We start from the raw sequence: 23,682 nt of genomic DNA on the forward strand, positions 1-23,682 counted from the left end.
AGCAGCACAAATCGTCCCTGGCGTGGCTTTGTAAATATCTACTAGCATTTTGCGTCACGGATTTGCCACTAAAGTGGTGCAACCATGAGGCAAAATATTAGTTTATCTGGTCCCAAGTGTTTGTAAAAGAACCTTTTTACCTTTATTGACTAGTCTTTGGACACTGATTTACAGTGGACATGCTCACAACTATGGTTCTCTATTCAGCTCTTTATTTGCCTTGATTGGACTGTTCCTCTTCTTAATGCCATGAAACCTCAGGGTGTTTGTGTGCTCTATTAAGTGATGACTAGAGGAGAATATTGAAGACGTTACAGCAGTAGTATCAAATACAGCTGCATTTCCAGGCCTTACATGCATAATATCAGCGCACGTGATCTAAGACTTCACTTTCTTCACAGAACTTCAACGAAATAAGAAATTAAACAATTAAAAGGACGCACAGCCTTTCAGCAAACTTTAATGTTTCTTTCACTGAAACTCCAATCTTTGTTTGGGAATAAGATGTTAAAAGCAGTATTGTTTTTTATTTATTGCACTTCTAAAGTTCACTACCAGAAAACATGAGTCTTACAGAATCTTCCTAATCAGAAAGTCAATTTCAATAGTGATTTGCTTCAAACTGTTCTAAGCAAATTGCAGATTAGTTAGATTATTCTAAGCTACACGTTCCACAAGTATTCCACATATGAGCAACTGAAGGATATCTGATGAGAAAGAGAAAGACAATAAGGGCCTAATTTATGGCATTTTGGTGTATAGCAGCGCAGCTGCTCTGCCCCATGGCATAGTGAAAGGGCAGGAATGCACTGTATTTAAGCAATACAGTGCATTCCTGTTCTTTCTGCCTGTGCTGGTGTCATTTTGGCAGCCTAGCGCCAACGTAGGCCCCAGTTCACCATGGCGCAACGCTGCCTCTGTTGCAGGCAGGATTTTTTTTTTGTGCAGAAAGGGGCAACTTCTGGCACTCAAACAATCCTATGAAGCATTTTCCTCTTTCTATGTGTGCAGAATGCAACACACAAGGAAAGAGGAAAAAACAAGGACAAATAAGCATATTTTTCCTTGTTACGCCTCACCTGGGGAGGAGTACGGATTTGACGCTTCCCCAGGTTTACATCCCTTTGTGAATCTGGGGCAGCGTCATATTCCATGGGTGTTGAGTGGGAAAACCCACCACAACGACCATGGAATGCCTCCTGGGTGCAGAGTAAGGCGATGCAGCGATTCGTGCTGCATAGCATTACTCATGATTCATGAGGCAACTCCAAGCCAAGCAGGGTGGCTTTGCGTGGCTTCAAACATTTTTTAGGGCTCTGCATAACACATGTACCACTTTAAATTGTGCACATGTGATGCAGGGCTCTCATAAATTAGTCCTCAAACATCTAAACATTTACCTGTGTGTAGTGAAGAAAAATGGATTTTACTCTTTGAACCATGGACTTGTGCACATTACAATGATATCATAAGTCATCTTGCAGTTATGTAACAAAAAAACAGAATCACATACAGCTGTACTTTAAAAGGTGTGCTTCCAGAATGTCAAACACAGAATATTGTGCCATGAAAATATTGAGGACAAAATATCAGAATCGAAATATTGAAAGGTAAGGATAGATTTTCTAAACCTAAGTCCACATAGCAAACTCCATAGGGCGCAGAAGTGCAAGTGAGCACCAGAATGAGGGGATGCAGGTTCAAAGTGGTTAGCGCTCCATCCAGCTTCCAACATACACTTGTGCAAAATCAGGAAGAAAATGGAGCCGCACTCCTGAGGGTGCCCTTCAAATTATTTTTTAATGGCAATTGTGCATATTTGTATCCATATTTGTTTGTGGCCTGACACCTGCCTTGATCACGGATATATATCTTAAAGGTATATGGATTAGGAGTTAGGAATAATAAATCAATATTTCCTCTTTTTGCACTTACCTTTTGATTTTTTGATCTTCAATATTTTTCCACTATATTCGTACATTACGATATTTCTGTGTTCAATATTCAGAAGCGCAATCTATATAAAATGATATTACGAGTCATCCTGTTATTATAAGCGACATCCTCATGTACCTAAAATAATATTACAAGTCATCTTGCTGCTATAGGACCTGAGGAAGGCACAGTTTACTGAACTGAAACATATTTATAATGTACAGTAAACTGCACTTTATTGATTACATAATATCGAAAAGTAAATGATGCATGAATACTCATCCTCACAAGCAAAGGATACACCCTACTTACTGTAATACATAGCTCCAATTTAGAGCAAAATGAGTGCAGTGATTTTGCTTTTCAGATGCTAGGCAACCAAATCATTACTGAAGAATTGAAATCTTCATTCTCAGGGGTCTCACTAATACAAAAGAACCTGGCACAGAAGCTGAAATATCAAAAGACATTTTTATTAAATTTAATAAGTGAGGCCACGTCACACAGAAGCCGCAGCAACTGAATGATGTAGTCTAAAGAGTACAAAACACAGAGGCCTTTTATATGTTTAGAGTTACAAGCTCAGCATCAAAGTAAGGGGCAGTCCTAGCTTTTGCAAGCATACAAAATACCTAATATGGACATACAAGATCTGCAAAATATTAGCCAATAGAAAAACATCATGTAACCAGAATGTCCCCCTTACCTCGTGTTTCTGCCCAACCCATAAGTCAATCAATTACAGCACTTATAAGTCAATCAGTAATGGCAGAACATGTCTGTATACAGTTACGCCAGCTAGTGTCTGGGATTGCTTTCAAAGCAAGGACCGAGGGGGGTTTTCTACACGTTGCAGTCCAAAGGGCAGAAACACTTCATGAATAGAGCAGTCTGTGTAAAGGCAACACAAATTGATGACAAATGTAAGATGAAGTCAAAATTAAAGAACCTCATTACTATTATTATTTGGAGTATTGTCTATTGCTGAATCCTGTTGCCTTATGTTCACTTCAGACCACCTGGAGGTATATAACGCACAGAATCATATGAGATCCAGAGATCCAGGTGGATACCATGGTTCCGACAAACTCTCATGGCTGATAAAATAATACACAGATCTGTTGGTCAAGAGAGGAGTGGTCCCAAAGTTATCTAAACCCCTCCTAAATGCTCCCTGATAGGAAAGGGAGCACTTTAGAGATAAAGGCTGCTTCCATCTTCCACACTTCATACAACCAACGGCAATTAGAGAAAATAAAATATTAGTTGGGAGACTTATTATCTGATAGAAGCAAATGCAAGATTTCTCATGCTTCCTTTTTTACCTTCTTAGGGTGGCAAGGTAGTTGGCTGTGCTGGAGCTGATGACAAGGTTGCCTATCTAAAGGAGATTGGCTTTGATGAAGTCTTCAACTACAAAACAGTACCTTGTCTGGAAGAAGCTCTGAAGAAGGCATCACCCGATGGCTATGATTGCTATTTTGACAATGTAAGTTGAAGTGGGGGGTTGGGAAGGACTACTGACCCCAAGATTAGAAAACAGCTCCCTGTTCAAGAATGTAAGTCACCATATTATGACCACAATAATATAACACTAAAAGTGTTAGGCAACAATTCCAAAAAACAACACACCTGCTTTGCTTACTTCATCACAAGGTTTCAGTTCAAAGCACAAGCCATAAAACTACTTATGTTTATTAATGTTATCTGTCATGGTTGGGGTGCACTCTATTGGCATGCATACCAGAGTCCTGCTTCCCTTCACCCCCCAGGACAGGACCGGACCGGACCAATCACCTCTCCTTACCATCAGAACAACATTGTCTATTTACATGCACACCACAGTCCTGGGCCTTATTTACTCCCTAGTCCCACATCAGAACCTATTTGAAATAGGAGCTCATTGCTGGAACAGCCTCTACAGACATCCTTTCACATGGGACATGCACAGTTTAGTTTGGGACTTACAAGTTTGATTGTTGTTAAATACATGAGAGTTGTGAAGCAGAGACTTTATATTGTTGAATGTGCTTTGTGGTTTCCTACACAAAATATTTTATTAGATCAATGATGTCTGTTTTGTATGTGTGTCTACCTTTTCATTCCTCGGCGCATAAACCAAAACAATAAACTAGATTTATAATGTTTTTCTTACTAAGAAATTAAGATTTTTTGCACCACGGACAGACTGGTGATAACAATGTTCAGTTGAAAAATATTTTGTTTTTCCGAGTAGGGCGGAAAAAGGCGAACACATTCTGCCAGATGAACAGAACTCCGTGAGTAAATTCTCAGGGGCCAGGCCAGGACCAGATTGGGAACAAAAAAACAGAACGTGGTAGTTGGTCAATAATGCATCTTGCTTACTGAGGGGAGAGTTTGTGATACACGTGAGTCTAGCCTTCCCAAATTAGCTTAGAAGAATTTCCCCACTTTCAGTAAAAATCAAATACAGCCTTCTAAAGGAACATTATAAAGCGCATTGGTGAAATCGGAAGGCATTTTGTATAGAATGCACAGAACATGATAACAAGATTATTCTACCAGAAACATAATTTTCTTTTTGTATATGACCATTCAGTCCTTATTGATATCCTGGTGATTGCTGGTTCCGGTCCTCTATGATCTCTGCTAATTTAATTTAAAACATTTATAAAGCGCAGCGTGCACCGAACGGTTTCTTGGCGCTAGTGGAGGGTATTGGCTACAGAGACAAAAGTAAGAACCGGGGGTAGAGCCGGGGAGGGGGTTTACGCAGGGAATGCCTGTTTAAAAAGAAACGTTTTTAGTTCCTTACGGAAGGATACATAATGGGTAGCCGCACGAAGGTGGTCTGGGAGGGAGTTCCAGAAAGTGGGGGCCAAGGTGGAGAAGTTGGACCCACCCCACTTTTTGCGTCTGAAGCGAGGGATTTGAAGGAGGGATTTGGTGGAGGAACGAAGTTCTCTGGGGGGAGCGTATTCTTTTATTAGTGAGGAAATGAAGGCGGGGCGGTGCCTTGTCGGGCCTGGAAAACCATGCAGGCGGTTTTAAACAGAGAACGTTCTTTAACAGGGAGCCAATGAAGCTCCCTGAGGAGGGGTGTGGAGTGGTGATAGCCTGGGAGTCCAAAAACCAGCCGGCAGCTTGGTTTTGGACCAACTGCAGCCTCCTGAGACTGTATGCTGGTATGCCATTGTAAAGAGCGTTGGCATAATCCAGCCGTGATATCACTAGAGCGGCCATGATCATTTTGAGTGCCTGGGGGGAAAAGAAACGAGCGACAGTGCGGATAGTTCGGAGGGTGAGGAAGCAGAAGGAAACCACAGAGCTGATTTGGGAGTGAAGGGTAAGTTGATTATTCATTTTAACCCCCAGTGTTTTGACCGTGGTAGAAGGGGTGGGGGCAGGACCAAGGGTTGGGGGCCAGAAGAGAGAGTTCCAGGGACTGGAAGAACCACCGGTGAGAACCAACTCGGTTTTGTCCGGGTTCAATTTGAGATGGTTGTGGTTCATCCAGTCCCTGATGAATGTCATGGTGTGCTGAAAGCTGGAGACAGAGAGGGGAGAAGAGGATAGGTCAAAGATGAGCTGGAGGTCATCCGCGTAATTATAAACGGTGACCTCCAGCTGCTGAAGAGCGAAGATGAGGGGAAAGATATAAAGATTGAATAGTAGGGGAGACAAGGAAGAACCCTGGGGGACACCACACGTGACGGGGAGTGGGGTGGTTGTGAAGTCTCCTAGCCGGACCGCCTGAGTGCGGTCCCTCAGGAAGGAGGAAAGCCACACCAGGGCTGATCCCTCAATTCCAGCCGCCTTGACACGGGACAGTAAGATGGTATGGTCTACCGTGTCAAATGCGGCGGAGAGATCGAGGAGTACCAGCGCCTGGTGTTTGTTGTGATCCATACCCTTCCTGAGGTTGTCCAGGACTGATACCACGACTGATTCAGTCGAGTGCCTAGGTCGAAAGCCAGCCTGGCGGGAAGCCAGTCCCCCATTGGCCTCTACGTGGGTGCTGAATACCGCGGTGACATAGCGCTCCAGCACCTTGCCCAGGTAGGGCAGCAGGGAAATGGGACGGTAGTTGGCTGAGATGGATGGGTCAGCGCCAGGCTTCTTTAGAATGGGCACTATGGTGGCTGATTTGAGCGTAGGGGTCACTACTCCCTGTGCTAGGGAGCTGTTAAGGAAGGTAATGGGGGGTTCAGGACAGGAGGAGTAGATTTGTTGGAGGATTCGCGCCGGACAGATGTCTGCCGGGGAACCTGATTTTACTTTGGGAAGTATCCCCAGAAATACCTCTTCAGTGAGGGGGGGGGGGGATGGAGGTGAGAAGGTTTTGAATAGTAGGAGGAGAAGGGTCAACAAAGGCAGGCGAGGGGGGGGGGATGTTGGCCTTAATGGTAGCGATCTTGTCAAGAAAGTAAGTGTTGAGTTGGTTGCATAGAGGCTGGGATGGGGGGATTTGAGGTGAAGCCCTATCAGAGTAAGCCAGGTCCTGCACTATGCCGAAGATCTCCCTAGGCTTGTTTTCAGCAGAGATTATTTTTGTTGAAAAATGAGAGGTTTTGGCGGCAAGGATTGCGGTCTTGTAGTCGGCGAGTGATGTCAGATAGAGGGTTTTAAGTGAGGGACAATAATTTTTCCTCCAGTGCCTTTCTGCCTGTCGAACGGACAGTTTAAGTTCTTTTAGGTGGTCATTAAACCACCTATTAGACTCCTTGGGTCGCCGAACGGAGATGCGGCGCAGGGGAGCCACTGAGTCACACCCTCTAGCCAACCAGGTATTGATAACATTGGCTTGAGAGTCGGACGGAAGACCAGAGAGGGACGGGGTAGAATTCCGAAGGTGAGACGTCAGGGTGGGAAAGTCAACTCTGTTCCAGTTCCGCGCCCAGGTGTTTTTGGCGTGGGGGACTTTGGAAACCGGGTTGAGAGAGATGGAGAAGGAGATAAGGGCATGATCAGACCAAGGACAGGGGGAAACCGTCACCGGGGAGACTGGAAGATTAAGGGACCAGACCTGGTCAAGTATGTGACCATGAGAGTGAGTGGGGACAGAGATGTGCGACATAAAATTTAAAGATGTGAGAGACTCAGTGAATTCTTTCGAGGCTGTGCACTCAGAAGGGTCCGATGGCCAGTAATTGAAATCCCCTAGTACCAAAACCGATGCATAGTTAACCACTATGTTGGCCAATAGGTCTTGAAAAGCCGGCAAGAATAGAGGCGAAGACTGGGGAGGACGGTACATTAGAAGACAGGTGATGGGGGGGGAGAGGGCGAGGGAGCGAACTGTAAGGAATTCAGTGGAAGGAATGGGGGGAGAGGGGATGGTTTGAAAATTTAGTTCCGACCGAGCGATTATCGCCACTCCGCCGCCAACCCTACCCGCCGGACGATCAGCGCGTAAGGCCACGTAGGAGGGGGGAAGGGTAGCCAAGAGAACGGGAAGGGAAGAATCGCAGAACCAGGTTTCGGTCAAGAGCAGTAAGTCAGGCTTCTCAGAATCGAGCAAGACAAAGAGCTCATGATGGTGCTTGACCGCTGACCTGGAGTTAAGTAAGAGAATGGATAGTGACGGCGTAGGAGGAAGAGGGTCGGGTGGGAGAGGACATTGTAGGGGAGAGGCGGGCGGAGGAGACGGCAAAGTAGGAGTGGAAGAAGGTACAAGCCCTAGTGAAATAATGTGCCTACGGATAGAATCCGAAAGTGGCCAATGGCCTTGGAGGGCGGTAAGCTCCTCAGAGGAGTAAGAGATGAAATATGGCATGGAGTCGTGCCCCTAGCCCCGTCCGGCCGCGGACGGGCGCAGACGGGCTTGCCTTAGGCGCGCCTTTGGCGCGCAAGCGGCGCGCCCGCTGCGCACGTCCGCTGCGCGTTCTGTAGATGCACATTTGATATAGGAGGCCTCAAGGGCGGGAAGGGGGCGTGGCCTAGCGGTGGGCGTGGCCAGCGGCGAAGGACGCCGGTGTGAGGGGTCACGTGAGCGCTAGATCCGCTCCGTGATGCCCTAAAGTGCAATGGTGCTTTACAAGGTAAAATACAGTTTTAAAAAGTAAGCAAGTCAAAGAAATGGCAGCAACAGCGTCTACTCCCGGCTTTTCGCCTCAGGAGACAACCCAACCGAGCGCTCGTAGGTCGGCGCTTATGTAGGGCGGGAAGGGGGCGTGGCCTATCGGTGGGCGTGGCCAGCGGCGAAGGACGCCGGTGTGAGGGGTCACGTGAGCGCTAGATCCGCTCTGTGATGCCCTAAAGTGCAATGGTGCTTTACAAGGTAAAATACAGTTTTAAAAAGTAAGCAAGTCAAAGAAATGGCAGCAACAGCTTAGTCCCATATACCTATTTGATGATGATCAGTAGTGTTTTTCTATTCCCACTTTGATGTCCAATCTTGCTGTGCTATCTCACACCTCAGTCCATTCTGCAGGGTTGAGCAACCCACAGAGCAACAATTGTTGATGGTGGTATGGCGCATGTTCATCTACCAAAACATTATAAAGGACTAGTAAATTATTGCTAGTGTATGTTGGATACAGTATTCTGCCTCCAAAAGAATGAGCCTTTCCCACTGCATGTGAGGTGTTTTTTCAGCATGGCACCGGGAATATTTGACAAATGCAGAGGCCATCTTGAAAAGGAGACTGGTCTCATTAGCATGACATAGCCTTTGTATCTTTTAAATATTAGAGTGTCACCTTTGTGCAAGGGTTTATTTTGTCAATGTGATACGGTATTGATCTAAATAATAAATTGTGCAATTTTTAAAAAATATTTATTTTACACATTTATAGCAAATATTCCATGTTTTACATTCATATTGAGATGCAAATAAGTACAACATACTTATTTACCTGCACAAGGTTATATATTGCTCACCGACCATTTTTCTTAATTATTAGTATTTTATTCTTAATATTCTTATTCTTTGTCAGGACTTGCGGTCCTGACAAAGAAGGGGCCACTTATTTTTTTTCTCCATTAAACCTGATTATGGGCTGATCCTAAATTGGCCACTCCTACATTTTTCATGATCAACACCAAAAGCCATAATTTTACAAAACTTTGTGGTCACAATTTTGATTTCAGGCCATCCCTGTGAAAGAACCCACCCTCATACATACAACTGCACATGCAAAGACAGTGCAGCCTTTATCCAGGTAAACTACAAATTGTTCAACTTATTATTACCAAACATTGTCAGAGACAATCACTTATACTTTATTGTGCAGGTCCCAAGTTAAAATGATTTGCACATCTTGATTTGCGATCCGGCCAGTGATGATGTTATGCGGATTCCCTTAGGATGTCTTGTATAACATTCAGCACTCACATTTGTGGAATAGGCACCATGCCACCACCTATTCTTTACGCAACACCTTTTTTGTACAATAGGTCGAGCTTCTGTAGTTTTTTTCAATCTTGTCAATCCTTCATTAATCAGAACAGGACTAGAAACCTTGTTAAACCATTAGATGTTTAAACAATTCTAGTTTAGCTGCAGTTGCGCATTTGCTGTCTTATGTAAGTTTGACCACTGGAGCAACTGCACATTCAGGACATTGGCCTAGCCTTCTTTTCATTCTCTGCTAGCCGTCATTCATCCCTTACATTCGGTTAAAAACACAGACCTCTACAAATTATTTTTGCATGTGTTTTCCTATTGAAGCTTGGTCTATTGGCGTTGCCAACACTAGATTAGTCTTGCGAAATTTGTACCGCAAAGATGGCTGACCATTTCCAGTTTGGTATTTGTTCTCAGTTTATGCTGTTTCTGAGAGATCCAGTGAGCTGTTCTGCTGCTGTCCAGACTGTATTAAAGGTGTAGTGCCTAGCTTGTGCTTCCCTCTTGATATGAACTTGAAATCGATACTGCTCTGGAAGCATTACTATCTGTCTAAAGGAGGGTGCCCAATCACTAATCTATGTGGGGCATCTTTGGCTGCCAGCAATTCATGGCCATTTAAGTGCAGGTTATGGTTGGAAATAGAGGAATGCGCAATGGGATATCCACAAGTCAGATCAATTTCATAGGATTTATATACATGTTACTACATAGAATTGAACACATAATTTCAGAACAATATTCTAGGTGTGTCCATGATGGAGTCAGATATTATCACAAGGTGTGGGAGTGCCCCTTAATATAGACATATTAATCTCAGGTGGATATGTCATTGTTATTGAAATTACTAGCATACAGGTGACTTGGAATACCTTCCCTGGCTGGCGCTCAAAGGAAAAGGAGGAGCAAATCAACGTTTGTCATCCTGGGACAGATAATTAAAAAGATTAATTTAGAAACTAGTATTATGCCATACTTTGCAATCTGTCATTAAGAGAAGTGATAACTTGAGAACTGAACTGGAGGCAAACAAGGTGAAGTTTTTGTCAAAACCCCTTTCAGGCAGTGGCGTAGCTTCAGGTGTATGTTTGGGGTGTTAAATCCCTCAATAAGTGTATTATTTAATAAATAGTTCGGTATGGAATTATGCCTGTTTGATGTCACCTTGGATTTTTGAATGCTATCTCTGATGGAAACACACATTCATGATAAACAGGATATGTGATTGTCGGAGTATCTGAAGCTCACACCCCCTAAGTCTTAACAGCCAAACTATGTCCCTACTTTCAGAAGGCCACATGGTACGCAGGGGCAGGGCCCATCTGTGGTGGTCGAGGTCTTTTATTGGTGATGTTCCAGGGGCCTGACCTTCTATGGATCCTGCTCAACTAGGACAAGTACCACTTCCCGACTTGACTCTTTGTGGTCGCTGTGGTCGAGCAGTCACAACTCCCTGGGTTTATGCAGATACAGAACAGTGACCATGAATTATAACTCAAAGTGCAAACAGTATGAACAATAAACCGATGTCCAGCCAAATACTTGCTTTTGTTAGAAAAAGTCGTACATTATTTCTAACTCTACACATGCAAATAAATACGACATTCACATGCAACAACACAATCCCCCTTGAGGTCAGGGCTCTATTAACCGTCATGGCAAAGTACTGTCCCACCCTCCTTTATGTAATGAAAACTATAGGCTATACTCGAGTTCAGTTTTGACTTCATATTTTAAGTCAAAAGTGTCTGTGGTGTCGCAATATCTTTAGCAGTGAATCCCCTGGGGTTCCAAAGGCTGTAGCTCAAGTCTTACCTGCTCTTGTAGCACGGAAGTAGTCTGTGTTACAGCGGGTGCCCTCACCATGAGCACTCTCCAAATACGATCTTGCTTTGAGAAGTCAGGCTGCTCGTGGTGCAGGTTCACTCTCTGGAGCGGCATGGCTGCTCTCCCCTGCGAGCGGAGCAACTTCCAGCTCACAGCGATGCAGAGAATCAAGTTCTCCCTGATGGGGTAAATTCAGTCCTTTGGCTCCCAAATGCAGTCCTATGAAGGCGCGTTATCCTCCTGGTCCAGTCAGGGTAGATCCATTGAAGCGGCTGAAACTGCCTGTCTAAGTCTCACTTCAGTTGTGGGCGACAGCTCAAAGTCTTTGATGATTTGATCCTGGCAGACCCCCTCGGCATACGGGGTTGCAGTGATACTTTCTGGACACAACATCCAATCACCAACACCCCAGCTGCCCATCCTGACAAATGAGGTTACCACTCAGGTGTTCATAAATCCTTGCATGCTGGTCACACAACTTCTTCAATGGCAGTCCTCTCTTGCATGTGAGGTCACCACAACTAGGCTGTGTGGACTTGGGGCCCTCCACACTGCCCTCAATACTTGGCACAGTCTACTGTGGTTCTCTCCTGGCATACAGGGGTTGCTGAAAACAGGCTTGTACATGGGCTACGGCCCGATAAGTGCACAGCTGAATCCTCACATCTCGTTTCGGGGAGTCCTCAAGGTAGGGATCCGTACTTAATCTCACTCCCTCCAATGGTCTCCTATTTCTCACAGGGCACACTGGTCTTGGCAAGCAGGCAGGGGCTGGTGCTCCAGTTTGCTGGGCAGGTGGTCTTGGTTTCCCTGGATGATGTCCCCCCACCTAGACGCGAAACTAGCAGGCCTTATCCCACCCATAAGTCTTGCAGAGCTCCCCTTCTCACAAGGCCGTTTGGCTGCTTCGCAGATGACACATTTTTGGGGACTCTACCTCTCCTTCTTTTAGTCCTTTTCCAGACACCAAATGTAATTTAGGGTCTCAGTCTTTGAGTTTAATGTTGAGGTTCTTCTTCTATTCATCTTCCTTCAGGAAAGAGGTCTGTCACAGCAGGCCGACTCAGAATCTGATTGTCCACAACATAATTCATGGAAGTAACCAGATTTTACACCTGTTTGTCAGCTGCAGTGATATAATCGTCAATTGTTCAATCCAGACCTCTTGACCTTCCTTTTGATCTATCACTGAATCAAAGAGCAGTCATTTGAAATGAAAAGGGAGTCTGCTCCTTCTCTCCAGTGTGTCACCACCCAGCTCTGAGGAATTCAGCAATACAGTGTTTAGGGGGGATTTCAGTGTACATTCATTGCATACATTCTGTTCAGCACTAATACCATTGTGCATTGTACCTTCACATTTACACATGCCAATAGCTCAAACACTCAGTCTGCATGCACTGTTCAGCACTGAAATTCTTCTGTCTTCAATCAGGTTGTATTATTTCAAAAGACATGCACTACCAACACACACTGTCACCACGTGCATGTTGCATATCTCTTCACCCTTCATGTATTGTACTCCATGCAAGCACACATACACATAGCACATTTGGTCCCTGCACACGCTTTGCAGAGCACTACATCTCTAATGTAATATATTCCTCTCAGGCATAAATGCACACAGCACATGTACCAACCACAACATTCTGCTCCATCTTTATACTGTGCCCTTCCCAGGTACACGTAACATATTTGTAAAGCTCATGTTCACCCAAGGGTATCTTGGTGCTGAATAACAGATGTTTATTGTTACCCAATTCAATGGTACTCGTTTTATTGACCTCAGATGGATGAAAGGCTGAGTGGACCTGCTGGGATTTAAAAGGAGCTTTATAAAGGGTCTTGTAATATATATGTATATATATGTGTGTGTGTATGTTTCATAGACAGTAGAGGTCACCACTTTGTAGTTAAAGTTAAATCAGATTTTCCATAGGAAGAGCATTTTTTTTTTGCTAATGACGTTGGTGCTGTTTGATGACTTTTCATGAAAGTTTCTGAAAACTGTTTATCCACCTCAACTTCTACCTGGAGAGTGTTAGGGTGATCTGTCAAACATAGGTTGAGAAAAAAGGCAGCTCCCAAAATGCGATATTCCCATGCCATTTCCATAGGGAATTTTAGACGGCCCTAAACCCAAAATGGCTGAAAAGATTTACACCATATATAGCTCGGAGCCAGATCTTGACTGAGAAAGCATGCTTTATGGGATTTGGTGTAAACCTGTTCAGTAGGTTTGGAGAACTTAAGATTTAAAATATATAGCTATATTGACAGTTGGGCTGAAATAATAAAATACAGGCCTTCTGATTTAGACCCTCTGATGGCTGACCGCAACGGTAGCGGAAATGTTTCATTTGCCATTGATGTGGGACTTGGTCCCCTGTACTGAAAAGTTTTAAAAAATAATACCATATAAGGGGGCACGATAAGGGTACCTCTGAAGGATTGCTAAAATGAATTGCAAAAAAAGATGTGGGGTTGGTGTCGGTAGGGACTGGCTGCCTGCTGAGGTTTGGTTTCAGGGCAGGAGCCCAACTGCACGCTGTGTACTATAGGCAGTGCACAATAAAAGGGTTGGTCACCCACAAGGGGTTGGGTCACCATGAGGGGTGGGTGCCGATCCCAGCCGCAGGCCAGGCCCCTTACCCAACCCCACACCAAACATTGCAGAAGGCCTACATTTCCTGCAAACACCCTTAAAGTTATTACATTGTGGATAAAAACCTAATTTTCATTGTCTGTCTCCGGCCACCTTTCTGAGAATGCCTACTGTGCCGCATGCATGTGAAACAATGAATGTTCCTAATTTATGAATACCTTGCACACCCTGCACACAGTTAATTTACACCTAGCATGCATAATATATTTTTTTAAGTTGCAGGAAAAGTATGCCTGTCTAAGTCATGCCTGCTCCCGGGACAAAAAAAATGTGAATTAGGGCATGGGTGTAGACTGCACCATACAGTCCGCTAGCACATTAAGGATATCGTAATATAAAACTCCAAAATGTGAAAGAAACATTAGTGTCAACCACAATTACGTGACAGTGTCAGCACGGGACAGCACCACTCTATGTTGCACCTGTTACACCAGCCAGCTCTCCAATAATATTTTGAGCAGCCTCAAGAACTGTGAGACTTCATCGGATTCCCTTTGTGACCCGTTTCTGCATCAGAGATCTGGCTAGCTTTATTCAAGTTATCTTTCTTCATTAGGGTACATCTTCTAGAATTCCTCCAGGCCCAGCCACACCTTTGACCCCTGTGTCATTTCAGTGGCGGCTATTGACATTTCAAAGTAGTGGCGCATAAGGGCAGACAACCAATTAGTCCTCCTGGATACCTTTTGGCCTCCAGCTTCGCTCGCGCATTGCTGCTTCTGCTGCACTGAATACATGCACTAAGTTCATTCTTGGCCAAAGTCTGTAGCTTTTACTGCGTTATTTCTGCATCTGTGATGGTACCATGTGCCAGTCTTGCGACAACCTGTCTGTACTACTCCTGAACTACCTGCTTCTGCCGCAACAAGCACATGTTTTGCTATAGCCTACTGCCATTGAGCGTGTGGTGCTTTTACTGTGTGTGACATCTGCACAACTGTGGTATTTTGTATCATGCCCAATAGCACCTTCCAAGCACAGCACTCAACATAGTCCCAAGTGATATAGTGAGCTAAGCATTCACCACCTCAATAATCCACATATTGACCAATGTGGAATGCATTTAACCCACATAATGGACAAAGAAGTCTTGAAACATCACAGGCACGTGCAGGTAAACAATGGACCTCTATGCACGCCAGGCGACTGGAATGGACAGCAGTGACTTTCTGCACATGCATCCATCCACATAATGCTTTACATTATTTATGAAAAAATCCACTGGGCCTCTTCCTGTGTAATCCACCAGTAAACACCCAGTAATCTACCTGAACCTTGTTCACCCTTATACAGTACGAAACACAACCAAGCACAATTAGATTCTGTTTACCAGGTCACTTAGAATTCGAAAGCCCGTCAAGGCCATAGAAACCGTAGTAATGTGCCAAACAAAAAGGAAGTGCCAGGACATAGCATGAATGCATCACCCTAAATATAAGAGGAAAAGTTTAGAAGAGACATGTGAGTGCATTCCAGTTAGATAATGAAAAGAGTGATAGTTAGGTGAACAAACAGGGCGAAGGCAAGAGAGATCATGTAAAAGAAGAGAGAAAGGCCATTGGACGGTAAAGAAATTAAGAGACATTTAAATCGAAGTCCTAGCCACCACAGCAGATGGCAATCTGCAGGAACATAGCAAATCAGAGGCAAGAGGCTGTGCAAATGGAAGGCATCATCTTACATAGAAGCGTAACACTGCATTAACTGCTTTATTTACATTTTTCACACTAGCTGTCCAAAACAGAAAAAAACGTTTCCATTACTCTCCTCTCTTTATTTTTCTTTCACTACTTCTCTTACATTATAAGGGGTGTTAGCTGTTCTTTAACCAGTGACATTCAGGAACGTACAAACCGAGATTAATCACCATTGATCGGACTGAGACATTTCATGTTTGCAGTCACGGCTCACAGTACTCGCGGGGAGGGCGGGTCGTGGGTGGAGGTTGCGGAGGGGGCAGAGGGAGAATAAAATTTAGAAAACTTACCTGACCGCCTCTGCTCCTGGTCTGCGTTGGCACCTCTTCAAACAGGAACAGGAACAGCAGCACTGGAGTTGCAACCCCTAAGCCAATCCTGGCGCTGCTGCAGCGCCAGGAGTGGCTTAGGGCATGGTTACTCCTCGCCCACTGCCTGCCCATTAGGAGACTGAGGGGATCCTAATGGGCAGGCGCAAACAAGTGAAAACACAAGTGCGCATGAGTGGACACAGGCCAAAAATTAGCCCTCCGTCCCCACTCATGCGCACTTGTGTTGTGCTGCTGCCTGCTGCCCCATGTTTGACAATGCATGTCAGTCAACATGACTCCAGACCGCCCACCCCCTTCAGACTCTGAAGGGGGTGGGCGGTCCGACGTCATGCCGACTGACATGCATTGTCAGTTCTCCCTCGGTGTCTTTGAACTTAGGTAAACGGATTCAGTTTACCTAAGTTCAGAAACGCCGATAGAGCTGCGGGCGGCTACGGGCGGCTGCGGGCGGGGGGCAATGCCCCCACGCACCAATGGACGCACCGCGCCTGCCTGAGAGTAGTGTGTAGTATAGTCTCAGATGCTGTTAACCCCTGAATGACATACAATAAGTAGGATGTCCAAAATGTTTTATAGATTTAAATAATTGTAAGACTATTATTCAATATAAAATATGGCAAATTGAACTAATGTGAGTTGGTCTGCTCGTTGTTAAATTCAACTGCTCGCTTGTTGATTATTCTTGATTTTAAATATTGGGCATATGACCCTTCTGATAGTAACTCACAAGAATTTCTTGAACTACTTACCTCACTAAACTTTGTTCATAGACAGTCCACATCATAGTAAGGACCACATAGTAGACCATCTATGAAACACGATTCATTCCCAAGATAGAAAATATTCAGATTGTTCTATTAGTTTAGCGATACCATTTAAATATAAGTGTTCCAAGCATTGAGTTATGAGCCTAGCTCTCAAATCTATCCAGTGCTCAAGTTGTTCTATGCCCAAAGCAATGTCCAACATTGACAGGGGAAAGAACTGTGCTCTGCCTGTTTTGCATTACTTGTACTCCATTTAAGACGAGAAGTATGAGCAGTAGGGAGGTGTTTTACATTTCTAGCCAAAGTAATTGCCGAAATGCGATTTGGAGCATGGAATGGCAATGCATCCTCCCCCTGAACAGAGCCCAGTAGGAATTTAGACTCTTATAGAATTACCCAGCAATGTATAGTCAATGTAATAAATGACTGCAGGCCATCTGGAACCCCTGGACCAAATGGAATACCCATAGCAGTAATAATAATGAACCCCATTAAATGGAGAATGATTCTGACTCCTCTGTGTAATACTGTGCTCATCAGTAGTCAAATTCTTCCCTTCAATGGTTCTATTGTACAACCAATATACAAATAAAGACGTAGACATTATCCAATGCAACTAGAGTAACGTTTAATTGCCTTACTAGATACAGAAGGGAACAAAACATTTTTCAATGTGCCACAGAGAAACAGATCATAAAGTACCATCAAACAGGATTTAGACCTCAGTATTCACCAGTTGATAACATATAGCTTATATCACTCTTAGGAAACAAAGCATTGACTATAAAATACAAAAATATTTGTATGCTATATATCTTAATCAATTGCTTTTGAAAGAGTTGACAGAAACACACTATGGGCCAAATTATCAGTTTGGGAAATCAATCTCACATTACTACATTTTACTGATTGAATTTTATGCTGACACATGGGTTGAAGTAAAACTCTCTGATGGTCACAGTACAGACACTGAGAATTGTGTCTGTAAACTTATTATAGGAAAGGTGTATTCTGGCCTTCTTCTTTTCCCAGTATACATTGCTGACCTACATGAAATCTTAAACAGCAGCAATGGTGACTCACCAAAATATAGAGAAACTCAAATGTCTCACTTTGGGCCCGATTCTAATGCAGTTAGGAAATAATTCAGACCGAATCGGTTTAGGAATGGTTTCCGACAGTCTCGGATCGGGAGAGTCAGACCGACCGAGTACAATGCATCCGAATGCTTCCAGATACAATTTGGGTGGACTCCCATTCACATCAATGGGAGCCTATGTTCTGACCGAATGCATGGGCTCCCATTGAAGAAAGGGGTGGCTGGGGAAAATCGGGAATCCTGTGGCGGGCACCCCCTGATGCCTTCTACGCTGTGCATGGCTGGTAAGGGGGGTCCAATCGGTACCCCTCCGGGTCTGTTTGGGAAGGCTCTGGGTGCAGAAGGCCCGCTAAGGCCCCCAAAGTCTGATTCCGACTACCAATTCGAGTTGGACGGCACGATTCGGAAGGCTGTCTGAATCCAGCATTGTAAATGGTCGTTTCGGAAACGGGGTCCTTAGAGACGTACGATTCTGCTCCATACTGGTCAGTCATTCCGAATGCTGTCTGCTTCGGATTGGGATATCAATGCCTAACTTGCATCGTACTCAGTCAGTCAGAAACCTTTCCAAAGGGGTCAGAAAGACACATTCCCGCATCAGATTCGGGCTCTTAGTTTATGCTGCTAACCTGGTGGTTGTATCTGCTACACAAATGGGGTTTAGCCACAACTATACCAACTTCAAGGATTTAGCAACTAGGGCTAAAGATAAATTACAAAAAGACAATATCCTGTTTTTGTATGTAATAAATGAAGATTCAGCTGGGTCCTTGAAAATCATAGAACCATCAAGGAAATCAACAACAAGCTCACATGAAACACCTATATTGTTGATTTGCTACAATAAAAGCATTTATGTTTGTGGGCTGATTAAACATTTTTCTAGGAAATACAAAGGGGGAGCATCTGGATCAACAATTACTGTCACAACTACTAAACTACTACCATTGATTTATTTGGAGCCCGAGATTCTAAGGATCAAGCCATATGAAACCTCAAGAAATTTTATAAAAACGATTTGAAGCATATTTAACCTAAGAGCCTCCTCTTCCAACCATTGATTAAGATTAGAGCTGGGCCTTTTGTTATAAAATTGCTTCAAACAACATCAACAGCCTTAAGTAAGGTATGTTTGTGATTGTATAACCTCTAATAAGGAAATGCATCAAAACCTAAATAGAAAAGGAATTACCTTCAAAGGTGTTCGGATTATTTATGTATTCAGTACAAAATATTGTTTAATGGATTTGATTTACCACCAACTATTGAACTTTCAAAGATGGACAAGTTAAAGTGAAAATACTTAATCAAGAAAACTAACATGGCTGCTCATTTTTCCATTAACCTAACTAAATCATTAACCAATAAAAATCTACAAACTATATGTGCACGCCAAAACGAAACCCTTATTTAAACTCAACAATTCACACAGTAACAAAAATGGCCGTCTTAAGGTTTAGGTCACTATATATTCCTCTACATCATTTGGAAGGATTGTTGTCTATGTCATTCTTATGAGGAAATGACTGAACATATTCTCTTTATGTGTCCTAAATCACTGTAGCAGTATAAGAAGTATTTACACCAAATTTGCCATACACAAATTAGAATTATTGCAGAAGCTACTCAGTTATGTGTCAAAAGAAATGTACAAGAAATTGAATTTCTAGTAACATTTTAAGTGTTGAAAATTCATACCCTAAAGATGCCTCAAAAGGAGGAACTTAACCTTAACTAATAGGCTATCTCAGATTTTATTACAGTGTATGCTTTTAATGTGTTTCACACATTAAAAGCATAAGGTAGGTCTTAGATTATCAATTTATGGGAGGGTCAACATCGTAAAGATGTCTATCCTTCCGAAACTGACCTTTATCTTTAACACAATTCCCATTGCTTTTGACTCTAAACAACTTCTTAAGTGCCAACAAGAAATAAACTCTCATTTGGGGTTACAAAGCCACGAGGTTGGCTTGGAAAAAATTGAGGAGGAGGAGGGAAAAAGGTGGATTGGCCCTCCCAGATCTACAGTACTATTCCTGGGCGTTTCAGCTTTCCCATTCAAGAATGCTTTTGAAGTCACCAGACCTTACCTCAAATGGGAAACTATTTAAAGCTATGTTGGTAGGGGCAAACCTCCCATTGGATGGGTTTCTTTTCAAGTTTGGAGAACAAAAGTTTTTCAAGAAGGTGAGGCTGAAGACTCTACTAACGTAACTGAAGTCATGGGTACAAATTAAGCGTAGAGTGGGGTTGGCGTATTATTCTAATCATGCACCAATTTGGGACTTTCCCGGGCTTCCACCTTGCCTGCAGGATTCTCTGGCAACCCCCCTAATAACAGCTGGGCTTTCTAGATGGGGTGACTTACTTTGTGGAGGCATCTTGACATCGTGGGAAGTTCTTAGGGAGAAAGTAGGGCTGACACTGTCAAGATTTAAATACATACAGATTAGTAGCTGGGCCAGAGAATTAATCAGGAAAGTCCCTAATATCGGGAGAATTAGTCCTCTAGAACAACAGCTAGTCGAAAAACAGATAGGTGGTAAAGAGGTGGCTTGTTGGTATTGGTCTATACATGAGGAGATAGATGGGGATTTTCACCTCCCAAAAGAGCTATGGGGTAGAGAAATTGAGCAATGGATGAGGACAGTTGGACAGAATCTTTCACCTTTTTGTATAATTTGGTAAAACCTGCTTGGCTTAGACGAAACCATCTGTTTACTCTACATCGGGCATATCTCACCCCCTTACGTCTATCCAAATTTCAAGAGGGGAAATGCTGTAACAAATGCCAACTGCCTTCAGCATCTGACATTCATATGTTCTGGGATTGCCCCCATATAGCTACCTATTGGACGGAGATCAAAGTAACTTTGGACTCAATTATTAAAACCGACATTTCCTTATCCTTACCATTTGTCATTCTTGGTTTAGACCAGAACATAACTGGGGCAGCACGATCCTTTCTGTTTTACGCCATTTTGCTGGCAAGACGGCAGATATGCATGCACTGGGTGGACACCACCCCCCCCCCCCACCCACTCAGCATGGTTAACCTCATTATATGAAACCTCAAAGGTAGATTTGAGAAGATCATGCAGAGTCCAGAATCTCACATTTTGGAAACTTTTGACAGCGTGGAAGTGAGGTCCTTTTGGTTTTTTTTTCCCCCCCAATATTTGATGATTAAGCCCACCCACTCAATAGTTCAGTATTGTGGTCTGCCCAGATTTCGATATTTACATACTGAATTTTCTGGCACGAACTTGCTTTGAGACATCGTCACAAGATGTACGGTTGTTCCTATCAACTCATATAATTCTCTGCCGAGTTGTGAAGCGGCTCAATCCTCCGGGCATTGCTCCCAAAGGCAGTGAGATGGTTGGTTGGTTCTCTCCGCATCTAAGGGACGTGTGTCGGGCAGATGAGGATAAAAAAAAAAAAAAAAAAAAAAAAGTAAAAAACAAGAAATTGAATTTCTAGTAACATTTTAAGCGTTGGACGAAAATTCATACCCTAAAGATGCCTCAAAAGGAGGAACTTAACCTTAACTTATAGGCTATCTCAGATTTTATTACAGTGTATGCTTTTAATGTGTTTCACACATTTTTCATGTTTCACTATTTTCATTAGAAACTCTTTTTTATTGTAATTGGTTTTAATTAACTTATACATTAAAGTACTTGCAATAATTCTGAGAAGTAACATGCATGGTCGTTTTTAAGGCCTGTTGATGTATGTGCCCTTCCAACTGGAGGCAAGGTTGGGCGAAAGGGTGGAAATCTGCGGACATCATCACTCTCCATACCTCCATCCATGTTGCTGTTGGAAGCCAATACGTGTCCTCTTCTCTTTAATGTGCGTGAATGGCCAGGCTGAAACTGCTAGTGCAGAGCCTGTGTTTTTTGTACTGCCCTCCACCAGCTTGCAGGTTCTGACTGTGATTAAGAATCATGAGTTCAAGACTCATAAACTGCCTCTATACATTTTGAGTGGTATTTTGTCCCTCACAAACGTGTGGGTGTGCTTCCTGAATCCAGACCTTGTTGTGGATTTCCAGGAGCTACGCTTGCATTGATAGGGTTTTTAAATACTAGATAAAGCCAGATCTAACCAGGTATATCGTCTCTCTCCTAGGTTTCTGACTTAGTGCAGCAGGTGGTGGTGGTGCAGGTGGGACAGTCTTACTAATCATCAATGACTAGACCCTGGGATGCAGGAGCTGATGCTCTCTCAGCTCGGTACTAGCCCTCCTCTGTCTCTGCCAGAAGTCACATTGCCTCCTCAGCATCCACATTTACTTTTACTTCTGTTATTGTAATACTTGAAAGAGACACATTTGTAGCCATTTTCCTTGCCAGCAGTGGTGAATTCTAAACAGTGTGTGTGCCACACAAAGGCCTTACATGTGAATTGCAACATTCTCAGCTCTCCAAGCTACAACTGGTATGATCTGTACCTTTGAAGGGATGCTGCCACCAGACCACACCAGTGACGTCTAACTTATTTCAGAGATTGCCCCTCTCTACAGCTTGTTAAAAAATGGCAGGTTAGTGGCAACCCCTGCTTTAGGGCTGCAACAGTATTGTAAACAGCTCTTGCTACGGTAGTCTAGCTGATGTGCCCTGCTATCTTTGCTGGAGGAAATCATTTACACAGAAAGAGCGTACCTGCTTGCTTCAAGCGTAGTCCTACCTGTTTCATGACGGGTCTATCTTCAGACATTGCACCTGCATCCACGTCTCCCACTCGGGGCCCATTGGTTGTAAGATCATGGTCACCTCCGTTCCATATCGCTTTCCCCAACCTATCAGAGCACCTTTCCTCTGCTCTCTTTCACAGTCACCAAGAGCTGATACATAGTGTTGGGTTAAAATGATACCCGCCTTTGCAATAAAGCCGTGCCCAAACTCAACGCCCATTTTATTCATAAAGCGAAGGAGACACTATGCATTGTGGTAAATGCAATCCAGTTGCTAAATCGCTACTCCTCGGACACACATGATCTTTTTATTAGCTCTATATTTGTCTCTCCTTAAATACTGTATTTTAAAGAGTGGGAAGGGTTACTGGCCCCCTCAGTTATTTGAGTGTTTTATTTGCTTGTTGTCTTAAGGCAACTAAAACAATCAAACAACTGCAGAGGTTAGTACTTTGGAGTTGTGTCACAATGTTTTTCCATTCATACGCTGCAATTGTACCTGAAAAAACCCTTGCATAAAGACCCCATTTTCCACAAAAACAGTAAGCAAGCAACCTGTGTTTATGCTGTACTCTAAGCAGTGTAATTCTACTTTACATACATGTAATTTTTTGATGTGCTGAAGTGAGCATATCAAGGGGTTGGCAGAGGCTGTCAAGTTTCAGCAATACAAATTGGGTAAAAACTCAAAAGTAACATCTGTATACCTGTGTGGGTGTTCTACGGTATGGTAATACACGTACTAGACGACGCTAACTTGCACTCAAGTGGAATTTGCAGGCACTTTGTAGCAAATGCAGTTTTCTACTCCCTTACATGCAATATTGTACAAGACTAATTTAGGAACAGATATGTTGTGAGGGGATAATAGTAATATATAGGCTCCAAAAACGTAAAATGAAAATAATTTGACATTTGAGGTGTTTTCCTAACAACTTTTCGCACCTAATTTACACTATGCAATCTGTTTTTACTAAAACAGACTTTTCCCTAATGCACGGGAATGCAAGGCAGTTATGTGCACACTTTATGCACTGCATAATTTTATAAAATACACAAAGACAATGAATAAGTAAATACATTAGATAAACGTCCTAATTTATGCTCATCAGTAAATGCACGTTTATCCATTTTGTGTATCTAAGGTTTTCATTGTGAAACATCCTCTATATTTTTATGTCTTTATGGCAAGGTTGAATATATTACATTGAATTGATTGAGTAATACTTATTGGTATGGTTCCAATATCCCCAGTTGATAACAATCATCTCCAGGTGATGTGCTATTTTACTTTTCTTTAGAGCTGAATTGATTTTGTCTTTCAC

The 23,682-nt window shown here is 43.3% G+C and overlaps 1 protein-coding gene across 4 annotated transcripts in view; it reads left to right on the top strand.

The window, feature by feature from the left end:
* LOC147727609 (prostaglandin reductase 1-like) overlaps positions 1 to 23,682 on the top strand; it is a 336,086-nt gene that overhangs the window by 273,255 nt on the left and 39,149 nt on the right. For all 4 annotated transcript variants that reach the window (XM_086961643.1, XM_086961644.1, XM_086961641.1 and 1 more), the window contains one exon: positions 3,269 to 3,424. In XM_086961643.1, coding sequence (XP_086817769.1) covers positions 3,269 to 3,424 — 156 coding nt within the window. The remainder of the gene's footprint in view (positions 1 to 3,268; positions 3,425 to 23,682) is intronic.

The sequence above is a fragment of the Lissotriton vulgaris genome, chromosome 3_1 (assembly GCF_964263255.1).
Source record: "Lissotriton vulgaris chromosome 3_1, aLisVul1.2, whole genome shotgun sequence".
NCBI classification, from domain to species: domain Eukaryota; kingdom Metazoa; phylum Chordata; class Amphibia; order Caudata; family Salamandridae; genus Lissotriton; species Lissotriton vulgaris.